Source organism: Corvus cornix, chromosome 6 (genome assembly GCF_000738735.6).
Source record: "Corvus cornix cornix isolate S_Up_H32 chromosome 6, ASM73873v5, whole genome shotgun sequence".
NCBI classification, from domain to species: Eukaryota; Metazoa; Chordata; class Aves; order Passeriformes; family Corvidae; genus Corvus; species Corvus cornix.
In genome coordinates this window covers 21,145,031-21,162,778 of record NC_046336.1, presented here as the reverse complement: position 1 = coordinate 21,162,778, position 17,748 = coordinate 21,145,031, and the positions used below count along the sequence as shown (strand labels likewise).

Below are 17,748 nucleotides of genomic sequence, written 5' to 3'. Positions count from 1 at the left end.
TCTCAGACATGGAGAGAACTGTGTGAACAGTACAAAACTCTGAATTTTACCAATTATTACTAAATCCCAGGTGCCCTCTGGCACTATGGGGCTACATTTGGTCCTACAGTACCAGTAAACATTGGTTCCACCAAGTCAGAACATTGTGTGCTGGTAGAAATTTTTAGCAAGAAAAAGTGTTTATAAGAGGCTCTTAAGGTGAAGGAAGTAAAACAGTGGTTTCACGCTAATCACCCTTGCACTCAATTTGAGAAGTAAAATTCAGATTAACATGATGCTGGTCAGAGTAGCCAAGTTCTTCCCTTACTGACAGGACCAGGCAAACCCCCCCTTTCAAGTTCTCAGAATACAGCAGATTACTGTCACGCCTCAGGAAAATCTCCTGTTTTCTCCCACTGAACACAGCTTCCAGTAAATTCTTTATTTACTAGTTTGACAGGCATAAAAGACAAAAACCCTTTGTTTAATCTTCTGTTTGAGAAACTTTGCACTTTTTTTCTGTTCAGAACATGTAGAAACAACTGTTCTTTGGTTTAGCTCTTTGCTGCTCTTCTTACAGCATCATCCACTGCTCTGTTATCGTTAACACTCAGAAGCTGACATTTATACAAATGCATTTTTATTGTTTTAACAGAACCAAAGAAAGGTTGAAAACATTAGGCTATACAATACATTTTGGTTTATAAACAAAGTTTTATAGTGGTAAAACATTTCTAAGTGACATTCACGGTCTTATTCAAATTTCTGCTGCACTTCAGGTCCAAAGACCAATAGTGTTCAAAAATGCAGTAATTGCATAAGGTGGACAAGTATCTCGGCTTCTATGAACAGTTCGAGAACTTAGACCAAACATTCTGGAAGAATATCAAAGGCAACCATGATTCATAACTCTCCTGCAAACATTCCTCATTAAACAAAAAGTGATCTTTGGCATAAACAATTATGTATTAAAGGCATTAGTAATATTGCATTAATATCATTCAAGCAACTAAACAGTGATGCTAAAATAATAATAATAAAAAAAAATACCTCACAGAGAAGCCTGGATGGGGGAGCAGGATGAGGGGATGTGAGAAGCATTGAAAAGCAATACAGGAAGACTATTTAGAAAATCCCTTTAAAATAATCCCTACTTATTCAGTGTTATTTACTATTAAATAGAAATTACTACATTAAAATTATGTTAAAAGACCTGGTATAAACCAATCAAATGCATCCAGGTTAAGGCTCTGGCACCCCTTCCTTCTTCTTCCTGTTGCAGGTAACTGCAGGAAGAGAGTACTCAGGAAAGATCCTAAGTACCACATATTTCACCCAGACACAAGGAGCAAATTCAAGACGAACACACGCCTTCTCTTGCTGAGGTCAGTTTGAGGCAGTTGTATTATCAACAGTTTAACTTCCCTTTTTAGATAACAGTGCAATGAAGGGGGTGGAAGGGAGAAGGTCCAAGTGTAGAGTAACTGTTGCAGGCAGGTAGAGGACGGCTGACTGTGCTGTGTCTCTTCCTTTGAGCTGTTAAGACTGAGAAGTTTTTCCACAAGGACACTTCTGTTCAAGGTGGTTTGATCGTGCAACAATTCTCAGCAAATTAAGAGGGTATTATGAGGTCAGTGCTGATTTGGGCAAAAGTCTGCAAGTGTTCCTTGCAAATGCAGAAACTCATTCTCAAACAAGTTTTCCTTTCTATGGGGCAATTAAATGAATGTATATGAATATATATATATATATATATATATGAAGGCATATTCAATTATGGAAGGATAAAACATCATAAATCTATTTTAGTAAGGGGAGGGAATTTGGAGGGTTTTACTGTTGTCATTTTGTTTGGGATTTTTTTTAAAGATACAGGAACAATTGTTCAATTCACTATTACTAGAACTTGAAAAAGAGATTTTGAGACTCGAAACTCCACAAGCAGTAAAAATAATGAGGTATGTGCTGCATTAGGAACCATCATTTGCTGGTAGCCACCAGACTACCTAAAGAGGGTTTCATGTCCCTGCAGAGCTCAGGTTTCAAAAAGCTTATGCATTGTTGGAAACGAGCAGTGAAGCCAAAGGTATTTTTTAACTGAGTATCTTTATCTTTTAATTTCCACCTGGAGCAGCTGGAATCACATCAGATGGAGGGAAGAGGGAAATAAGAATTATTGCATGTGCTCATTTGGTTTTCAGAAAGAAAAGAGCCAACATGTGGCATCTTCTGGTCCTGGACATGCAGCTAGGTTAAGAGAACCAGGATTTTTCAGCTCAATACATTGCTGAATTGAGCAAGGAAAGAGTTCCATGATTTAAGGTCTCCAGCCATAAGGCTCAAGCTGTCAACAGTGTGGCACTAACATTCTCTGCAAAACCTTTCAGTACAGTATGAGAGTTCTGGAATGCCTACCTACAGGGTGACAGGAGAGGGACAGAGACAGCTCCAGCTTCTGTAAAAGTACTGTTGCCAGGTAAGAATCAAAAGCAAAAAAAAAAATAGCATTTCAGACATGGAGTTTTAATCCTCAGTTTACAACTGTTCGACTGCCCCACCTTCCCCCTTTTAATTAAAAACCCCACACCTTCCATCATTTCTGCATGGTTTTAGAACAGCCAGTTAAAATCCTGTTGAAAAGTTGAATGTTTCTGTATCAATGATTGTCCCTAAAAAACTGCCAAGTAACCAAGTGTCCTAAACTCTCAAGACAAGCTTAAGTGAGGTCCATGTTTTATATCATCACATGGAAACTACTGGAATATACAGTGCGTAAATGAAATGTGCTTCTGGGAGTACAGAGTTCACTAATAGAATCTTGAAAAAAAATTAAATTATAAGAACTGTCTACTGTTGGCAGCAAATTAGAGGTGTTGGATATCAAATGTGTTCCAAAGACATTTGAAATGCATTATCTTATAACTCATACCCTTAGAATGGGGCATTAGCATAAGCTAATCTTAAGATCATGTATACAGCACCTTCTGCTGTTAATATAACTCTTCTGAAGTTTCCAAAAAAAGGCATTTTATGTTACAGAAAACAATACTAATGTGGCAAGTATTTACTGATACCATGGGGTCTTTCTGACCCAGCGAAGAGTGAATCCAGCATCTGTTCTTATCTTAATGGATGCTGCTTCAGCTTCTCTCACAGTTTCCTTCACAGACTGCATGAGATTCTGGGCATTATGAACCAACATCTCAGTTGCCTGTCAAGAAAAAGAAGAATTTCCAACATATCAGTAAATACCATGATTAGGACAGTAGCATGTAAAACACTTTGTGCACAAAGACTCCCAGTACAAATATATTAAGTCTGCTAATTGCTGAGTTAAACTATGAAAATATAAGTAAAGTAACTGTCTCTGGAAGCCAGCAAGTGTTATCCTCATTAAAACAAAACTTTCCTCTTCCTCACCATATATTTGTGCAAAATCTGAATAAAAGCTTAATGTCACTAAGTAGAATAAACTCTCTCAGAAGCCAAAGCTGCGGCATTTCTCCTGAAAAGATGAATTTGAAGGTAACTGAGCTGCAGACTCGAGATGATATTGGAAAATAAACGTTTCCCCTAGAATCCACCTGAGGGCGCCCCTGCCCCTCCCAGGTCCAGCCTGCGGCGTCTTGTGGCGCCGAGTATTTCCCTCAGCTTTTTACCAGCAAAGCAAGAGATTAACAAGTTGTTCATCGCAAAACTGGAACCCGAGTAGCTTTTTGTCTCGTTCCTCTATTAAACTTTGAGCGTTTGAGCCAGAAAACAAGGTGCTGTACAAAAGTTATCTTCCCTAAACAAGTGAGGTAAGCTTCAAGATCAAGTTCCCAGAACACATCTGATAGAACAGGTTGTACATGTGTCCCCATAAAAGTGATCAACAATTCCATGCTACCATCAGTCTTTACACCTCTTACCTGTTCTGACTCTTCATCACTGATATTAGTTCTGCCCAGCATGGTAGCTTTGACAGTGGAGAGAATTTTCAGCTGTGTACTGATGGTTGGGATTCGCTCACAGACCTAGTAGGAATAAAAACCACTTCACATTGTAAATTGAACCAATACATTATGCATCCATTTTTTTCAGATAAACTTTTTTATTTTCTTTTACTAGTAGAAAATGAATGGGCATAGAGGTGATCCTATAACCTTTAAGACTATCTGATAAATATTGGTAGGATATTTGAATCTTATTTTACTTGCTTTGGGAATATTTGGGACAGAGCCAACATTTTTCTGTTCTTCCATATACTCCTCAAAGGTCTGCTTGGTTAGGAATAGTATGATGTGTATTTGGCTGAGATTGACAAAACTTAGAAGTGTTGCATTTCTGGTACTATTCTTTGATGCAAAGGAATGAGTGAATGAAATACAAAACAATGCAGACCTAGGACAGATCAGTATTTGTAGCACAGTGTTTTTTCAAAAGCTCTTTCGACATCAAATTATAGCTTTACAGAACATATATTCACATAAATATATATATAAATATATATATATTCACACACACATTCTCATGGGATCTAAAAGCACAGAACTTGACAAAACTCTACAAGCCAAGGGAAGATCCCCTTGATTTACTGGCATGACTCCTGTGCTCACCCCCCCAGAGAGGAACAGCAAAAGCAGCATTTGAGGCATTCCCAGTTCCCTCGTTACCTGCAGGAGGTTTGTCCTGATGCGCTTGTCCGTGCACTGCTTGGCCACCTCCTTGGCGAGCCGCGTGACCTCGTCCGACGCCTTGGCGATGTCCTTGGCGCACTGGATGAGGGCGCGCTTGTTGCCGCTGCCGCCTCTGACCAGGCGCGACATCTCGGCCATGAGCAGCGCCATGCGCTTCGCCGCCGCGATGATGTCGTTCCCCTGCACGGAACAACACGGTCACTGCTCCTGCCAGGACGCTGGCAAGCCACCGCTCAGCAGCAGTGAACGTTTGGGTAGGAACACTCTGAAGGAGTTAAGGATGGAAGAACCATTTGTGAACACAGAAGAGGTTTCTTCAAGGAACAGGGAAGATCTGTACTAAGTACATGTTTCTGACATTTTTTTTCTTAACACTCAGGAAAAAAGCTCACTTTGAAACTGAAAAAGAAGTTGTAAAGTGTTAGTTTGTCCATGGAATGAGTTACTGCTCTGCTGATTAGATTTTAAAATAAAGCATGTTATTAGCATTTGAAATTCCAGTCTTCCCCCCAAAAAAGACTTCTTTTAAAGTTAAAAAAAAAATGTGCTAAATAACCTGTTAAACCAGTTGTAGTCATAACAGTTGAGCATGAAATTTTCAGTGGCATCTGAAACTGAAGTTGTTAAAGCATCAGCTATGCTGCTAATAATGTTAAAGGATAAATGGAAGAGAATACAAAACTTTTGTCACCAGTAATGTGGAAATGAGATGCAACTTTTACTTTTTTGAAGTTACTCCTTGAAAATAAACCTTTTTTTGATACAATCTCTCCATTTAAAATAAAGCTTCCAGGAGAGAAGAACATGGTAGTTCAAAAGATAATCTAGTGATGTTTCTTAGAATGAAATCAAGATGGTTTTTGTACATCAAAAATTACAGTCACAGAAATACATCTGAGAAATATTTGAAATGTGAATTAATTGTGACCAAGGCAAACCCATTTCTTATACACTGTTCCAAAGAGAAACCTAGTGCAAGGGAAAGCAGACCTAGCTGATTGTTAGTAGTCTGTTAGTATATTTAGTATATTTATATTATTCCCTTTAGAAAGTTGTTAGTCAAAAGAGAACTCTTTGGTGCCTTGCAGCATTCCTATTGTGTGGATGAAATATTAGCGGAGTGAGTTTAAGTATTACCACACACTTTCCCTGGAATAATCCCACAGATGACGACCAATGAAGTTCAGAGCAAAGAGTACACAGTGAGAACCCAGCTGAGCCAAGGTCTCCTCTATGCTGTGCACACACTTTTGTGACTCACTAGGAGCAAGTTCAAGAACACATCCCAGGCATTTTACAGATACAGTGACACAAACAGCTGAACTATTCGTTACCGTGACCTATTAGCTAAACAGTTTGCTACTATAACCAGTTAGGATATAAATGACATAACACAAAGCTTTTCCATGTTTTCACGTAGAAGGATCAGTGTCTAACAAGTTATCCAAGCACCAGAATCTGAAAAGGACAAGAACATTTTTAAAGCCCTTTTTATTAAAATGGTTTAGTATAACTCTCTACATAAGTATACATACACACATACATATATGCACACGCCCCTAACTTTTGTTTATGGGACACCAACCTTATTTTTTGCAGCATGCTACGAAAAGTGCCCAGTCTTGCAAACATTTTGTGCTTAGACAGAAGACAGGCTACTCGTGAACGTCTGAACCTCATGTTAGATTTCCACTGGTTTCATATAGACAGGATCTCAATTCAGCAGCTAATAGCATTCAGTGCAGCTTCTTCAGAAACGAATTCTCTCAAGACCAGCATTTGCAATACAGCCCAGTGCAAGCCAGCAGTCAGGCAGTCTCTTCCATAAACACTGCCATACAAAGCCATTCCTTGTTGGAAGGGATGTTAATTGACGGCATCAATTGAGGCCAAGCACAACAGACACCTTAAATGACTTCTTGAATTCTGTATACTCTGCTGTATCCGGAAGTCATTAAGAAACCATTAACCATGGCTTCCCAGGTAGCCCACATGAACGGAAAAAGGAACCGAAGGGGCGGAAGACAATCCCTATTACAATTTGAAAACTGCCATAACAAAGAAGACCAGGCAGATGCAAAGGGAGAGGAAGTCTTTGAATATTAATAAGTGACCCCAATCAAGCTTCAATCCGGCACTGACAAACAGATCTAGCAAACTCGTGAAGCCACTCTCAGTCCTTAAAATGAAGTGCAGATACACTTATTCATTCAGGATGGTGGGGCCCAGCAGGGATCAAGAGTGATGCAAATGTGTCAGCGTTCCAAGTGGCCGGATGCACGCGGATCAGTCCCCGGGGACTCAGGAGTACCTTACTAGACCACTTGGTTGCTTCCCGATGTAGAGACTGAGCAGCAGCCAGAATGGGCTGGTTAACGGGCTGATTGGTTGGCATTAACAGCAGCTCAGGCTCGTAATCATCTTCAATGTCATAGGGGAGAGTGAATTCAACATCTGCATCATCCTCCTCATCTATATCTACACCAGCCTCAGCCGCTTCATTAATCACAGTCACATCAGGCTTTGCAGGTGGCAGCAAGGGTGGAGAAACGGGACAGTTAGTACAAGAAGCAGAATTTGGTAGAAGAGCACAAACTGAGCAGTTTTAGTGACCAAAACATCCTCTTGGCCTCTCAGGATCTGAGAAGGCAGCTCTAGGATCAGGTCAAGGGGAGGAGGGGAAGGAATATAGCAGAAAGAAACAGTTCACCTGTTAACCAAAGTTATGAAAAATATTAAGAAGTTACAATTCAAATATGCAGCAGCATTTTCCATCTGAGCATTCAGCTCATACAGAGACTGACCCACAGAACAACATTTTACTACCAAGCCAACAATGAAATGAATGGATTTTCTGTCTCAATGGAAGCCGTTCTGACTGCACAGGAGCAGGCACAGCAGCTGATGACTGTGTTATTTGTGCAGATACAAAGCTTTGTTTGGAAGCCCATTCATGTATGTGATAAGAGCAGATAGCAGGAGCACAGAAAAACCACTGACACTGCTGTAGAGTAACAAAAAGAGATGGGATGGGAGACGCTGTAGAAGCGAGTACTGAGGTACCACACAGAACATGTAAAAGAGCAACACCAGGTTGGAAAAAGAAGAGGTGATGCTGAATGCCATGAATACTGTGAATTACAGTTCTTAAAGAAGACTGAAATGGAATTAATTAAAAAGGAGGATTATGAAATACATGATATTGTTTTGCCACAATATGTTGTATCTGTTACCTTCAAAACAAAAAAAAAAAAGAGGGTTCAAGCAAATAAATTTTGTTAGAGAAGATCTCAAGGAAGAGGTAAGAGGTATAACAATACAGGCATTAATAAGACAGCAACATTTCAATACAGAAATAGTCTACAAGTTTAATAACTATTTGTTCAACTAAAGCCAAGTGTGATAAAAGTAAAGGTACCCTTACCAAAAACTCTGCATTTGCAACTGTGTTTTGCTTAAGATACAGCATTTTATAGAAAAAAACCCCATCTATGTCAACAACAACATACAGGAATTTTGGAAGTTGTAACACTTGTAAGGCCAAATCATCTCACCTTCAAAGGCAGCTTTTATTTAAGTCTTAATCTAATGAAAAGTATCCAAATATCCCTCATTTTCTGATTATCCAAATGAGGGGGAAGCTAAAGCAATAGACATTGTTCAGCTGGTGCTCCATGAGAAAAATGGAGTACATGAAAGCCCAGAAGCCACTCAGTGAAGAGGAGCTTTTGTAAAGAAGGAGAAAAATCAGATTTTCATTCTTACAAGAATGAACAATGTTACACCATTTTTCAAAGACTAAGTACTTGTTCACCCACCCCCCCACTTTCCTACAGGTAAAGTACCAGTAGACTAAAGTGATTCTGCAAAAAGGCAAAAGACAGTTGACACACAGTCTGTTGTGACTTCATATGAGCAAGACCTTATAGTTCTGTTTTTCCAGATCTAATCCATATTTCTCAGTAGCACTGTCCATCAATCTCTCTTCCAGCCAATCAGGTGAGTTCAGAGACTACAGAAGTGTTTCTAAAACAACTTCTCCCAACACATACTGTGAGAATAACTAAACTCCTACTGCTAAAGAAGAATTAGAAGGACAATTGCCAGGCTAACTTTCTTGGTCTCAAATTAAAGAAGCAGCAATGAACAGAGCGTTTTATAATCTAAAGTTTCTGAGCTTGGAGCTCTTTCATAATCAGCAAGGAGTTTTAAGGACTGGTGCTTGGCTTTGCACTATTTAATTTAGAATGCATATAGTGTATATATGGTAAAGGCATTTTATTACCTACTCTCTATTGTTACGTTACCAGTTCTGGGATTTCAACATCAAAACACTTTTAGGAAACTGAAATTAAGGCTTTTAGCCTTAAAATTACCTTCTGAGATCACTAATACATTCCAGTACTGTCCCTTTAGTAATATAAAAATGTGTTTGGGATATCTGGAAGTATGGGGAAAATAGAGCTTCTGATCTTGCATAAGAGACACCCAAACTGATTTGCAGAAACTTTTGTATTTTATCTGTACTTCCAAAACAGATGTTCCTTTAGCCCATAGCACTAAAGTTGATTCTGTAAGCTATTCAAGTCTGTCTCCTTACCACCTAATTTAGTGCAGAGAAAGGGTAAGATTTTAAAAGCCAAATTGTGACCCTTTAATTTACACTTGCAGAAGCCTAAATCTCTAAAGTTCTTACTCAGCACTCAGCTTCTGCCAGAGGAAAAATGTAGCTCTTGGGGAAGAGAAGGAGGAGATGAGAGAAAAGCAAAACAAAGCGATGTTAGCATTTACAAGACTGACAAATTCACACTTCTTCATCACAGCACTGAAATGGGAAGGAAATTCAGGATTTCAGCCTTAATAGGGAATGTGACTCACTCCAAAAAAGAATAAGACCAGGCCACCTATATGTGGTCATTCTTCCCATCATAAATGCATCACATTAACTGCAAAGTACCTTGCAGCTTCTTCCAGAATAAAGACAAACCAGCTCATGATCCCTGCAGCTGGTATCTGCAACATCCATACTGATTTTTCCATACAGACTTTTCAAAGTCACTTAAATATAGCAATCAGCTTGTCAGCCTGCACAGGCATAAGTATTAGTTACTCTCTAGGCAATACCAACACCAAGGATCACAAACAGCTTAGCATACAGGGCATATTTGTGTCCCCAGGGGTATGTTAATAAAGCATTCTAGCAATTCTAAGTGTTAGAACAGCTGACCCTAGTTCACTCTGAACTTGAGCAGTGCTTTTACTATTTAGTCTATGAAAGATACTGTCATAAGAAAAAACACTCTGATCCTGAAAATAAAAATAAAAGAGAATCCTTTTAGCACAAAACACTTACAACAACTTCTTACCTTGCTAGACCATTTCCGGGCTTCATCATGCAACTGTCTAGCAGCCATCATCATGGGTTGATTGATTGCTTCTCCTGCTTTTTGCTCTGGGAACTCTTCATCCTTTTCTTCAGGTGGTGGTGGTCTGGGCGGGGGGACCTCACCTTCTGGCAGCGGTGGTTTTGGAGGAGCGAGCTCGTCCGTCAGCTAGGGAAGGCAAACATCAGTGCAATGAAAGAGCAAAGATTGAGTAAAGGGTGGTGTCATGGCAAGACATGACTGTATGACCTCAGGTCTTTTTCCAGTTTTTCAAGTGCATCCTGTTAAAGAAAATACCACGTTTTAATCTTTCCTTTTGAATGCTGGACTGGTATTTTTTAGACTTGAGGCTACTTGTATGCATGGCCAGCCAGACAATACCTTTTATTTCTAATGAATAGTAATATACTTAAGTAATTTCAGTCCACACATCAATGACAACTGCGTATTTTATTACAAACTAGCTGCACTTACATGAAGGTGCTCAAGGTCAGGAGGAGGAGGAGGAAAATCTGGTTCCTGAGGCTGGAAGGCTTCTCTGACTTTGGCCACAGCTCCCAGAATTTTGTATCCAGAATCCAAGAAACGCTTCTGCAAACCTAAACAAAAATTTCATTACTAGTTTAACACCAACTTAATAGAATCGGTAATGTTTAGAATACTACCCCCAAAAATTACTTCTATAATGTACTGTGCCAAGTACACTTATATTTGTGTTTAAAAACTACCAAATTGTTTACAGTGGACTTGCATGAATTGAATTGAAATATTAGTGTCATCTGCAACATGCATAAAATAAAGCCTTGGCTGAGTAATAATCACTATCAATAGCCAAAGTAATTCCCTGAACAACTTTTAGAGTAAAAAAAAATTGTGTAATTTTTTTAATATAAAGTAATACTACTTAAAACTAGGAACAAATGCTTCTAATTAAGGATATGAAATGGCATATCATACTAGAATGCTTTTTCCTTGAATATGCTAAAGGCCTCTAATTGCATTTTAGAACAGCAGGATGCAGCAGTTAATGGTGTGAGCTTGATTTCATCATTCTGAGATGTAAGTGTACACAATATTTACATAAAAGGAGATATACAGCTGTATAAGAAAAAATGAGCACTACTTTACATCATCTCTCGTCAGTAAAAGGCACATTTTAAATTAGCTGACTGAATCCTTACCAGGATCAGAAATGTTGCCTGCCACAGCTTTAGCATCCATTACCATGGGTGATATAGTTTTGCTCAGCTCATCAGAGGCTGCTTTAACAGCCTCCCGAAATTTAGGGTCTTCTGAGTTTTCCACCTCCCGTTTTGCGACCAGCAGGATACGGTTTGCTCGTCTGGCAATGCTGGTGGCACCAGCTACCAGCATCTGAGGTTGCATGTTGGCCATTGCAACTTTACATTTATCCAGGTCCTTCTTAATAGCCTCTTCTGATGCATCCAACAGAGATTTAGTATCAATGGCTTCATCCACCAACCCTAGAATAAAAGTTAAACACATTAATATTCTAGTTTCATCTGTGGAAAGGGATATTTGGTATTCCAAAGATAGTTCAAAACCAAAAAAGTAAGTATTTTAAAACTGGGGTGTGAGAAGAGCAGAGAAGTGCATGGAAATCAGCTCAAATGTACTACTGCAGTTTAATTTCTGATTCTGTTGTACCTCTGCGACAGGAATCATGCTGAAGCTTGTTAATGACACCCCAAGCTCCTCCTCCTCCTCTACCATGGAATGTTGTTTCACTCAAGAACTGTCTTACATAGTATATGCAGCAGAGATTCTTTCTTCACACCAAATTTCTTTAAGCATATTCAGTACTTTTTGTGTTCTCCCATTCATTCCAAAGGAAATATCCTTCTGGCTGTGCTTTTTACATAGGGGTGATTCACAGTGACAAGGCAGTGAGATTTAAAATACCCAGGATTTAATTACTGGGATGAAGGAGGAGGTACTATACATTCAGCTGTTCAGCAGGTCAGTGCAAAGGATCTGCCCTTGGGAAGGACTGGAATATTTCAGTGCCTCAGCAGGATCAGTAGCTTTGTCTTATTCTCTGCATTCATTGGGCTGTTACAGTATTTTGAACATGTTTTCTTTCCTTCAGTTAATTATCTGTCCTATTTCAACATGCCAAGATTATACAGAAGAAAACTTCAAGTTGTCACAGTGATATACTGCTATAATAGCAGCTGCAATAAAAAATGATGATATTCTGATTTTCCCAAAAAAAGAACTAAAGCAGGATTTGCTCCCCTACAGCTCAGTATTAACACATAAGAAGTCAGCTATTTTGTGTATCCTCTAACATATACATATTCCTGGAGTCAGAGAGCACATTCCCACTTCTCTTAATTTATTTTTAATCAGTCATTATTTTTTGCATGTTTCATCAACCCACACAGAATGGAGAAAAATCTATACAAGCTAGTTAGCCATAGGTAGGATCGTCAACAGAAATTCCTACTTTACCTGTCATTTTTTCTACATTATCAATCCATTGGTTTTTCATGGTTTCAAAATGTTCGTAAGCAGCCTGATTTCCAGGATTTCTCAGGAGGATACGAGCTGCTGATACTACCTGCCAACAGAAGACATTTTTAATTATCAGTACACATCAACATTACACATATTCTTGAAAATGCATTTGTTTTTTCAGGACTGGATGTGTAGCTCCACATTTGAAAAACTAGTTCATTAATTCTAGAGCAACATCTAGCTCCTTGAAGATCTACCATGCTTCTGAAATTAGCTGGCACAAATACTTTCTCCTGGAACTTCAACTACCTACTAATCTATCTTACAAACAACTCCTGAAAGTACTAAAGTGCACTATTTATCACACTACCAACATTTAGATAGAAGTTTATTCTGAAAAAAAAAAGAGAGCATTTTTTCTACTTACTTATTTTACCAAGCCCCAAAATCATTTTGTTTCAAGTCACAGACACTTCTATGCAAGAGCTGAAGAGTAAAACATGTCATTTGATCATTTTGTTCTACTTAGTATAATGTATACAAGTGTTTGCCATTCCCATTTTAAGAGTGTCAGCACTATGTTCCTTGTTGGTATTAAAATCTTTCTTCTAGAAGAGAAGCATAAGGAAAATCCCCAGAGGTCATCCCCAGCCCTTTTAACAGCTCTTCAAACCCAGCAAGCACCTGTGGGGTGAGTTCCCTTGCTGATTTCACTGTTGCCTGAATGCCCTCCACAGTGGTTTTATTGGCAGTTCCAACTGCAGCCGCTTTTTCTGCTGTAGCTCCCAGTCTAGCAGCATGGTTTTCAAAGTTTGCTGCTCTTTCATCAAACACCTAGTTGTCAGAAGAGGAAAAAAAAACATTTTAAAAAGCCCTACCCACCTTAACAGAATACAAAATTTCTTTCAAGTGTCAGAGACACCTTCATAACATCCCTACTTAATTCATCCTGAGAGAATGCAAAAGGACACAAAAGCTTTGAAGGCATTTGATTTTTTTAATCTTTACATTACCAGACTTGCTTCTTTACTTACTCAGTGGGACAACTAAGGAGATATATACACACTTTATAGTTTCAAGGTATGAAGTTCAGTAATTCCTGATGACTACTGCTGCAAGAAATACTCTATTAAAACTATTTTAGCTCAGAGATTTATCTTCAAACCCATAATCCAAAAGTAACTGTATTAGAAAGATAAATAAGGGGGTTCACCCCAAAAATTCACACTGGAAAAAAATTACCTCCTTTCACAGTCCTTAGATATTCAAGGAACAGAACACTTGGACAAAAAGCTATCCTGCCATAAAGCTGAATTCTCCAAGGCCTTGGGAATTATTTTGATCATGTAGCCAAAAGCCAAAGTAGCCAAACAGAACTTCCAGACACTGCATTTTAGGTACTTCATTTGCAGCCAGTGGCTTTGAAGTACAGGAAACAATATCCAGCAAGAGAAAACGGTAATCTGTTGATTAATTCTGGCATGAATTTGACCATTGTAATCAGCTTATGTAATGCTGAGATATAAAAAACTACCAACTAGTGTGTCAGTGGTTTTTGCACAAGAATCTTTAGCCCACTGAAGGCCATGTGGTACCAACAACACAGGGAGACATTTTTGCCATTTATTGAATGTTATTACTGTTACCACTGTTTCCAGGGTTATACAATTCACAGTCTCCAGGAGTCCAGAGAGATTTGCATAGTAAACATTATGTAGCCAGAATTAGTAAGCATCACAAACTTAAAATAAAAAAATACCAATTCATTTTTCAGAACACTGATTTATTTTTCAAAATACCAATTCAGGTAAAATTAAACAACAGCTGAACCTGTACATGGAAAGAAAGTATACTTGGGTATACTTGCCTCATCTCTGTTGGGAGCATCAGAGGGAGCGGTGGCTGCTACTGCTAACAATTTAATAGGAGTTGTGGTGTCACTAAAAACATCAGAAACTTCCTGGGTCATTGCCTCTTGCATTCGTGTTTTAAGATCCTTAAAAAAGTGGAAAATTATTACCGTATGATAGAAGGATATAAAGTTGTAGGGGTTCAAATCCCATAAAACCTTCTTTTACAAGAAAAATGCCCATTCCAATGGCAGACATTAAGATAGAATTACCTTAAAAGTGTGACCAATTAATCACTTTTTACATAATTGGAACTATACAAAGCTTACGTACCACTCCTTGAAGCAGCATTAGAAGCTATGAACAGCATGATTCGAGACCTTGTCCCTCAAATCTGCAATGCTAGCATACTATTTCCTTTTAAGAGAGACTTGAATTTTCCTTCCAAATTGTTCATTTGAAATTAACCCCTATGGCATGATAACAAGGCCTTTCTAGAAAATTTGCTTTAAACACCTCAGCTAAACCAATAGGTCCTTAGCTGCATTTTTGTTTTCATGGATGCCTCTCACACACAAGGCTTCCCCAGAGGAGAGAAGTGCTCCCGTGTATCATGTACTTGCCTGCACAAGAGCAGGTGCTTACCTTCAGCGAGTCCTGGAGCTGAGCAGCGATGGCCCTGGCCTGGGGGGACTCGCCCTCCCCTCGCGCCGCCAGGTCAGCCAGCTGGGCAGAGAGCTGGTCCACGCGGTCACACTTGGCCAGCAGGTCCTGCCGGTACGGTCCCATCATGACATTGGCTAAACGCCGGCCTTCGGCAACCAGGCCCCGGATGGCCGCCTGGCCTGCAGGGGGACAGGGCACCGGCCATTAACATGCAGTGGCACAGAAACCGGGACACCACAAAGAGCTGCACACGTATATGCACACATCCGAATTCTTGGGGTTTTCAGAACACTTGTCTAGGTGGTAGAAAAGATCTTCTGCAGTTTATCATTGAGTAATTACAGTTCAAAACCACAGAGGAATTCAACTGTCTCCAGTTTCTTTTTGCTTAATTTACCAACTCTGGCTAGAGATGCATCTTTTTTAACTAGAGTGGTCTGACAAAAATTAACCATGGCAGCTGTCAGGTACTTCTACATAACTGATCTGTTAACTCCAATAGAAAGCACTTGCAAATTCCAAGTACTGCAATTCATCCCCACATCATTAGAAGACAAGCAGCAAGAGGGAATGAAAAGACAAGTAGAAAACATAACTTAAAAAGCCAAATGCCCTCTCCAAGAATTCCAGAAGCCATAAGTAAGAAGTGTCAAGTAATCTGGATTGGAGGGGACAGTGGGGGTAGGGAACACCTTACAAAGCCTCCCCAGTGTGTTGAAAGTTTTTCTGTAAAAAAATTTATTTTTAGCATGGGTAATTTCCTTCATTCACTTACAGATGCTTCCTGCTCATTCACAGGAATGTAATTCTCTATTCTTTCAAGAATACAACAGCAGTATTCTTTTAAAGGAACTCATTGTGTATTAAGTCCATCAAAGACCTACTGAAGAATAATTTTAAGATAATGCTAACCCACAAGTAATCCAAGTTAGTGATCAACCTTAAAATTACTTACGAAGTTGTCACAGCACCGGGCTATCCAAGAATCACTCAGCACTGCTGCCATCTCTTGTATTCTTAACTTACTTTTCTTATGAGTATCCTGCCAAGTGCCAGCAACTCCTGAACCACATGCTCTCATCGAGAGCATACTGGGATTATCAGATCCCCTTTCTCTTTAATTATTAGCATTCTCCTCAGATAACCCAGAAACCATACAAGAAGTGATACTTTTAGGTCAGGTTTATGAGTGTTTTTCTCTTCTCTGAAGGAGTTAATTACTCAATTTTCTGGAGTAGGTATAAATTCAAATTTGAGATACAATATTTGCATAATAAGAAAAGCAAGTAGCAATCTTAAGTTTGTCTTCTCTACAGCACATGTTCTCCCATTCTTTAGGAAACAACACAAAGAGAATCATGGGCCAGCTTATTTCTATAATTTTCTTAATTCTATAATCTAAGTCATGACTTAGCTATAAATCTTCAAGTCTCCACATCAGTGAACATTCAATGCATCCTCAGGAGCAGTAGTTTCCACCACAAAAATTAGTAACAAGTTTGATTGTAAAACTGGGGGGAAAATCACAGAGAAACACTTACCTACTCCCCGATCAGCAACTGTAGGATTGTCTATCCACCTCTGAGCTTGCTCAATCTTGCCCTCCAAATGGACAGCTGCTTTAACTGGCCTAGTATTTGCTACAGCCCTGTTTGTTTTGGACTGTAAATTCTGAAGTGATGTAGCTATTTGCTTAGCCAAAGCACGAGCCTCAGGAGAGTCACCTTTCCCACTAAGTATTTAAAAAAAAAAAAAAAAAAAAGAGTATAGTCATATAAAGATCATTTACAGATTGTCTCAAATTCAGCAGGAAGACACAATGAAAGGTACTTGGTCTTTCTAAATAAGGTTGACTTTGACACTTGAGTTGAGACTCTGAGGAGCAGTTCTCTGCTGTGGTACCTGGATATTACATATGTTCAGCACAGCACTGAGGTGGGGGAAGGCACAGTACTGCCATTGCCAATACTGGTGTATGAACTGATTTCCCATTTCCATGGCTGTCTTACAAGCAACTGCTATCATGCCATACAGATTACAAGCAGAAAAGTAAGCAGCCACAGACCAAAGGCTATATATAAACTTGACAAAAGATAGCACATTAAGACCTACTGCAGCTAAAGCTCAATAAAAACTTGATTAAAACAACTAACTAATGGAGCAAGAGAAATATTTATTGCTGTATTGCAACCAGCCTTAGACGAAGATTGCAGTCTGTACAATAACTGTTTCTCCTCTGCCATTCTCAATCAGCCTCTTTGCAAAACTGATACAGAAATATAATTTCTGAAAATCTTATCTTTTGTATCATTTGTAGTTATGATGCCATGATGATTTTTTGCCTTTTCTTTTATATCCCTGTTATACCTTTTTATAACTTCTGTATTCTTAGTGCTTTTTGCCTACATTCTTGGACTTGTTTGTTCAGCTGAGAGATGAAACATTTTAGAAGCTTCATAGGTAGGGGTTAGTGTGCCCCAGACCCCAAGGTCCTCTCCAGAACCCATTCTGTAAACTAAGATAGAACCATCCAGGGGAAGGTTCCTGGGGGGGGGGGGACCCTCATTCAAGCCTTTCACTGGGGAATTTTGGATAGATATGCTAATTAGTAAGACCTGTAATGTTATACCAGATCTTTTGGGGGTGCATTGCAGTGTGCATTTCAGTGCATTAGACCTGGACATGTGCACCTAAGGATCCTTAAAATAA

The 17,748-nt window shown here is 39.1% G+C and overlaps 1 protein-coding gene across 3 annotated transcripts in view; it reads right to left on the bottom strand.

The window, feature by feature from the left end:
- Positions 1-602: 602 nt before the first annotated feature.
- VCL (vinculin) overlaps positions 603-17,748 on the bottom strand; it is a 60,377-nt gene continuing 43,231 nt past the window's right edge. The window contains exons 11-22 of one of the 3 annotated variants that reach the window (XM_039554442.1): positions 16,581-16,771; positions 15,019-15,218; positions 14,391-14,519; positions 13,208-13,357; positions 12,518-12,626; positions 11,224-11,526; positions 10,517-10,641; positions 10,025-10,210; positions 6,970-7,179; positions 4,635-4,838; positions 3,891-3,995; positions 603-3,190 (exon numbers count right to left, since the gene is read on the bottom strand). In XM_039554442.1, the coding sequence (XP_039410376.1) occupies positions 3,044-3,190; positions 3,891-3,995; positions 4,635-4,838; positions 6,970-7,179; positions 10,025-10,210; positions 10,517-10,641; positions 11,224-11,526; positions 12,518-12,626; positions 13,208-13,357; positions 14,391-14,519; positions 15,019-15,218; positions 16,581-16,771 (2,059 nt within the window). In that variant the 3' untranslated portion in view covers positions 603-3,043. Of the gene's footprint in view, positions 3,191-3,890; positions 3,996-4,634; positions 4,839-5,355; positions 6,117-6,969; positions 7,180-10,024; positions 10,211-10,516; positions 10,642-11,223; positions 11,527-12,517; positions 12,627-13,207; positions 13,358-14,390; positions 14,520-15,018; positions 15,219-16,580; positions 16,772-17,748 lie in introns of those variants that run through there. The other 2 variants (XM_039554443.1, XM_039554444.1) reach the window with 2 other exon arrangements.